The sequence below is a fragment of the Papaver somniferum genome, chromosome 1 (genome assembly GCF_003573695.1).
Source record: "Papaver somniferum cultivar HN1 chromosome 1, ASM357369v1, whole genome shotgun sequence".
Lineage (NCBI taxonomy): Eukaryota > Viridiplantae > Streptophyta > Magnoliopsida > Ranunculales > Papaveraceae > Papaver > Papaver somniferum.
This window is the reverse complement of record NC_039358.1, coordinates 230,926,881-230,933,811: the sequence shown is the minus strand read 5'-3', so window position 1 is coordinate 230,933,811 and position 6,931 is coordinate 230,926,881. Positions and strand designations below refer to the sequence as shown.

Below are 6,931 nucleotides of genomic sequence, written 5' to 3'. Positions count from 1 at the left end.
GGATACCCCATTTCCTGTAGAGGGTAAGCAAGCCCGATAAGGGTTAGCCGTTGCCTATCTTGTTGGCTGGCTCCTGGGCCTAATAGTTTTAAATATTGGGTCCATTTTTTTTTTTTGTCACCCTAAAGTTTTGCCTCCCAATAGCATACGCGGAGTAGGAGAATTAGAAACTAAAGTGGGAATTCTTTCGCGAATTCGCACTCAACATCAGATGGTCACTGGTTGGACCATCACATACAGTACGACACATAGGAGACCAGAGAAACTATGGAAAAAAGTAATGTGATATCAAAATGGGAGATGGATGATACATTCAGTTAGTAATGTTGCAGACTGAACCTCAGTGACACCCCTTAATTTGTTTGCTGGTGTAATGTGAATGGTGATTTGATGTTCATCCATAAACCAGTTTTTTGGAATTTGTTGCCAAAATAACTAATAGCGGCATACTTTTTCATGCTTCAGGAAAAAATAAAACAAAAAAGGAATTGTTGCCCATATTTTTAATCGTTAAACCAAAAACCAAGAAGTCAACTTATAAGTTTAAATCGGAGGTTTGAGACGGTCAGATGCAGGATGGTAGCTTCGTTGGCATTGACAGTTTCAGGTGCGACTTTTGAACGGAGGAACTGTGACAAATGAACTACTCCAGGTTGGTGGATTTGCAAATGGGGATACTTCTCTTTCTCCTCAATATATTTGCAGTACGGATGCTTGTGGGGGTTCACATATTCTTCTAGGTTGGTTATTAGTATTAATTAGTTTTATGCATGTGTACATGAATTTATATTACGTTTAAGGCAAGTGGTAGTTTATGTTGCAAATGGATGTGTACACTCGATCAACAACATATTAACACAACTGTTTTTTACTAGAAACAACTTCCAGGAGAAGGTCGTCCTACTGATAACGATGTTCCGAGTTGTCCTACTGATAAGGACGCTCCAAGTTGTCCCACTGAAGATGTTCCAAGGGTGCTGAAACAAAAGGCCTTGGCAGGTTGTTTTGAATAAGTGAGATTAACATTGTGTAATTTGATTCCGCTGCACGGGGTAGTTGCACTACAATGAAATCTAATGGCAATTGGTGTTGCAGATGTTCCACTTATATTTAAGTATGTCACCCCAGTAATCTTGACTCCAGAATTCTGATACAAGAGAAGTTCAAAGACAAGTTAGGTAAATTCATTTTATGAATTGGACATTTCAAGCCGAGGAATATAACTATTCGTTCTTACCTGGTCAGAGCAGCCCTTGGTACCGGGGCAATAAATCTGATCGATAATGATAGGGTTCCGAACATTATTCATAATGATATTCTCATAAAGAACGTTCTTTACAAAACCATCACTTGGCTTCGGCCATGTTTTGATCCGTAATCCATTATCTGATCCTGTGAAGGTTACATCCTTAACTGTAATTCCTTCCACCCCTGCTTCATTCGGATTTCTGGCCAAACTTCCAATACTGCATATACAACCATGCATGAATGAACTCACCAAGTCAGTTAAGAAAAATGACGCATGTGTGTAATTGTACATGTATAATACTAAACATGCATATTGACGTACCTAATTCCGTGTCCAGGGCCACATGCTACGCGTTGAACCAGTAGATTTTTGGTCCCAGGACCAATTGCAATACAATCATCACCTGTTCTGATACTTGAATCAATGATTGTTACACCAGTTGATGATTGTATGTCTATACCATCTGTGTTAGGACTTTGATCAGGTGCAATAAGAATCACCTTCCTAACCTTCATATTATTGCAACCATTGATAGCCATATGAGCCCTTTGGCTATCAACAGATACAATACCGCTGACTATCCCATTTTTGATACTGTTGAACGTCAGCGACTGCATATATAAACATTGAAAAGCCATGTCAAATGCGTGAACACCTGATTGGACTGGATATTGTTAAGAATTTATATGTACATACCGTAACACCCTGTGGACAATTTGCACCAGATCTCTTGCAATCCCACAACTGAGATCCGCGTGCATCCAGAATCCCACAGTTAATGGTTAAACCATCGATTCCTTGGAATAAAACCCAATTGCCGTAATTACCAATGTCCCAATAATTCCTAGGAGGCGCCTGAATTTTACCATCAATTTGAACTGTAACTCTTGCACTTTTACAAGGACCACTAAAAGCTATTGTGTTAACCAAATAAGTTCCACGAGGTATCCACATTGTTGCTGGTGCTACAGACCTGCAAGCTAAACTCCATGCTTGTAAGAAAGGTTTCGTCGAATCCGTTCCATTATTTGGTTTTGCCCCAAAATCTAGAACATTATAAGTAGCTGCGTTAGCGCATAATGGAAACATGGTGAGGAAAACTACGAGCTTTAGAGAAAATAAGATGATTATGTTAGGCATTTTGGGTTATACTTAAAAGACTATAGAGAGAAGAGAAGAGAAAGAGGGTGTGAGTTTGAGTTGATGATAGAAACAGATAGAACTAGTGAATATAGATGTAGTGTAGTTATAGACCGTTGGAAGTATTTATATATGTCGTTGGCAGAAAGGTTGGTGAGACGTATAGGAAGTACTATTGGTTGTCCTGAACAGATCATTTGGAGGACGAAAGTACAACCGCCATATGGTTGTTGATAATGGAAATTGGAAAATTTTTAAATAACAATAGACAAATGCCCTTATCTTTGAGAGAGGCAAGATTCCTCTCTCATTAAAGTCCAAAGTTCAACCACCATATTATGGTTTTAAGATACCGGTTATCCATATCAAGCTATTGTCATTGAACCTGAAAAAGTCACAAGCCTTATATCCAAGCTGCGGATATCAAAGGGTATCTAAACTATGTAAAACCACATTATTCTTTTGTCCTGCAACATAATCTAAGTACTTAACACAACAATGTGAACAAAATAGATAATGTTCCAACTGATAAGAAAAGTTCACCTATGAACGTGATCAGCACATGGCCAAGTGGTAAAACGAGTTTGGTACTAATTCTAAATTAGTTTACCTTACCAAAACAATTTAGTTTACTTTGAACCTTAACACTCGTTGACTGTTTCAAAACACCAAAAAATTCGTTGAGCAAAAACCAAGAAGTCAACAAAATTATGTTAGAATTTTGAGGTTTAAAGCAGCATCATCTGGGGTTTTAAGACGGTCACATGCAGGATGGCCAATTGGTTGGCATTGACAGTTTCAGGTGCGACTATTAGACTGCCGAGTTGGACAGTTGAACTACTCTTGTTTTTGGTGGATTTGCAAGAGGGGGGTACTTTTAATTTTTCTCAACATGTCTGCAATAGGGGTACTTGTGGTGGCTCACACATTCTTCATAGGTTGGTTAGAATCAATAATTCGTTTTTAGCATTACTTATATTATTTTGTTCAATGTGTAGGAGTTAAATATCGCACACGTTAATAACTACGCGAAGTAAAGAATACAACCTGAGTGAAGAGCATCACACATATCAAAGTTGAGATGACGCACCAGATGATGTCAGCAAAGTCACGAGTAAAGTGTGAAGAATTATGCGAAGAAGTATGCTATGCGAAGATGAGCGATTGTATATGAGCGAATATGTCGCACAGTGATCCCGAAAATAATGAGATTCTTAGCTGTCATCCATTATGTAAAATCTTATATAAAGGAGAGAGTCATTGTTTTTGGGAGGATTCTAGGACAAGTCTTGGAAAAGAAATAGGAAGAGAGAGAAAGTGAGCTTAGGTTTCAAGTAGAATTGTTGTAATACTTGAATCATTCTTGTAAACATTCTTAATCTTTGGTTAATAAAACAAGAGTTCATAATGATCACCTATAGATTGAATCAGTTATTGTGGAGTGTAGTTGTAAGATTTCTTACAACTAAATTTTTGGCGCTAGAAATCAGCTCTGGATGTTAATTGCTGTTAGTAGATCTGAAATTCATAAGGGATCCATGAAGACAACAAGAGTCCAACTAATTCACGAAAGAGGCAGAGATATACAGTGTAATAACATAACTAAAGTATCAATTTCTGAGGCAGATTTTCAAGCGATGATAACCGGGAGAATTCATAAAAGAAATTACGAAGGCAAGAAGGTGAAAACGATAGAGAAAGAATTACCATTAAAAGATTGGAAAAAGGTGAAGATTTACTTTGCGGCAGATGAAATTCCAGAGGAAAAGTTACAACGAGCAGATCCATTGGTAATTACGGTCACAGTCGAGCGAGAAAACATTATTGCAAACCAGAGGACATTTGAAGGATGGGCAATTGATAAGACATTGATAGATACAAGAAGTGCAGTTGATATATTATTTTATCGCACATTCAAATCAATGGGATATAAAGATGCAGAAATGACACCTACAACCTATAATGTTCATCGATTCAATAGAGCAGTTACAAAGCCAAAGGGAGAAATCTTGACGCGAATATTACTGGGAGAGGTTGAAACAAAGATAGCACTATGTGTGTTGACATTGAGTCACCGTATAACATGTTGTTGGGAAGACCATGGGTACATGGATTAAAGTCGGTAGCGTCAACGTTACATCAATGCATCAGGTTTCCAATTCCAAGCGGTATAGGTGAAATCAGAGGAGACATTAAGGCTGCGAATACTTGTAATCAAATAGATGTGCGAAATTATAAAGGACGAGCCAAAAAACGAAAGGATCGATGGAGAAAAGCCAAAGAACAAAGGAAAGATGAGGAATTTCGAATATACATGATAAGAGCGAAAGAAGGAAAAGGAATACCAGACGAAGAACCAGCGGAGGAAGGTGGACGAAGTAAAGAAATTAAGGAACCAACACCTATGGGAGAACCAAAAGCGAATTTTACCGCATCAGAACCAACAAAACAAATAAATATAGGAACTGGAGAAGAACCGAAAATATTAGGAATTGGAAATAAAATGGATAAAGAAGAAGAGGAAAAAACAATAAGCATTCTGCGAGAATAAAATGATATTTTCGCATGGAGTATGGAAGAAATGCCTGGAATAGATCCGTCTGTCGCATGTCATAAATTAGACATTAAGAAGAATGTAAAGCCGTTCAAGCAAAGGATAAGGAAAACTGCAACTGATTATCATCCTAAAATAGAAGCAAAACTACAAAAGATGTTATATGCAGGAATTATAAGGGAGGAAAAATATCCAGAATGGATAGCAAATGTGGTGGTGGTACCTAAAAATAACAAAGGAATTAGGATTTGCATAGATTTTACAGATTTAAACAAAGCGTGCCCTAAAGACAGCTTACCTTTACCCGATATACCTCAAATGGTGGAATCAGCATCAGGGAATGATAGAGTCACAATGTTAGATGGGTATAAAGGCTATAATCAAATTCCTTTGGCAGAAGAAGATCAAGAAAACACCGCTTTCTTTGCACCAGGAGGTTTATATTGTTACACGAAAATGCCGTTTGGGTTGAAGAATGCCGGTGCGACTTATCAAAGAATGGTGCAGAAAGTATTCGAAAAATGGATACATAAAACATTGGAAGTCTATGTAGATGATATGCTAATTAAAAGCAAAGAGGCGAAAGATCATGTTGATGATTTGCGAGCAATATCTGAACAGATGCGAACATTCAATATTAAAGTAAATCCAGAAAAATGTATAATTGGTGTATCATCATGAAAATTCTTAGGCTATATTATATCCAAGGAGGGAATACAAGTTGATCCAGAGAAGGTACATGCGATTAGAGATATGCCACCACCTGCGACAGTCAAAGATGTTCAAAAGTTAAATGGATTGATGGCATCATTGGGAAGATTCATTGCAAGATCTTCGGACAAATGCAAACAATTTTTCAATATATTAAAGAAGGGAACCAAATTTGGATGGACAATGGAGTGTGACAAAGCATTGCAAAGTATAAAATATTATCTGGTAAACTTATCCATTATGCAAAAGGAGAAGCAGGGGGAAGAACTGTTATTGTATCTAGCATCAACATCTCATGCATTAAGTGCAGTACTGTTACGATCAGATGAAGGTGTACAAAAACCGATATAATACATAAGCAAAACATATAATTCCGCAGAAAAAAATTATTCAAAAATCGAAAAGCTGATTCTCGCACTGGTATATGCATCATTCAAGCTTCACATCTATTTTCAAGCTCACAAAATTAAAGTATTAACAAGAGTTCCAATTGAAAATGCAATGAAGAATTCGAAGAGGTCAGGAAGAATAGAGAGGTGGAATGCACAATTAGGAAATTATGAGATTGGCTATGAAATTTTATCTTCACCCAAATCTCAAGTTATCGCAGATTTTCTTACAGAATTTCCAATAGAAGAAGATGAATACGCAGAAGAAATGATGGAGGTGGATGAAGAACATGGAAATCCTAATGATTTATTGACTGAGCGAAATCCAAAAAGATGGGAGATTTTGGTGGATGGATCCTCCAATGGAGAAGGAAATGGGATTGGTATTCAATTCATTTCGCATCCACAAATAATGAAAAATATGAAGCAGTCGTTCACGCACTAAGATTAGCAATTGAAATGAAGATTGAGGATGCGCGAATAACTAGTGATTCTCAGCTGGTAATTCGTCAGATATAAGGCACATATAGTACTAATAAACCATTTTTGCAAAAGTATAAGCGATTGGTTATGGATTTAGCAATGCAAATTCCAAAAATAAGTTGGACACATATAGGGAGAAAAGATAATAGACTCGCAGATGCATTGGCGTTCATACCATCAATGTTAGTAGATCCGGTCACAAGGGATATAAATATACAAACACTATTATTACCATCTATAGAAAAGGGTGAAGAAGTGCAAACAAATGTGATGATCATAGACGATACACAAGCAGAAAATGTGAGCGATGAGAAAGATTGGAGAACTGAGATACACTCTTATTTAGAGAAAGGGGAATTGCCGAAGAAAATATTAGAAGAACACAAATTAAAAAGTCGTGCGACA

At 37.1% G+C, this 6,931-nt stretch overlaps 1 protein-coding gene across 5 annotated transcripts; it reads right to left on the bottom strand.

The window, feature by feature from the left end:
* Window positions 1-504: 504 nt before the first annotated feature.
* LOC113318689 (polygalacturonase-like) lies at window positions 505-6,405 on the bottom strand. Of its 5 annotated transcripts, XM_026566926.1 has the most exons (6): window positions 6,275-6,396; window positions 5,242-5,706; window positions 1,946-2,295; window positions 1,571-1,860; window positions 1,238-1,466; window positions 505-1,147 (listed from the first exon to the last, which is right to left on the bottom strand). In XM_026566926.1, the coding sequence occupies exons 3-6, from the start codon at window positions 2,201-2,203 to the stop codon at window positions 872-874; spliced, it is 1,053 nt and encodes a 350-aa protein (XP_026422711.1). In that variant the 5' UTR covers window positions 2,204-2,295; window positions 5,242-5,706; window positions 6,275-6,396; the 3' UTR covers window positions 505-871. The 5 variants fall into 5 exon arrangements, with proteins under 5 accessions (XP_026422711.1, XP_026422704.1, XP_026422700.1 ...); XM_026566919.1 differs by having other exon boundaries at window positions 5,242-6,405; XM_026566915.1 differs by lacking the exons at window positions 5,242-5,706; window positions 6,275-6,396 and adding an exon at window positions 3,437-3,576.
* Between the last annotated feature and the right edge of the window lie 526 nt (window positions 6,406-6,931).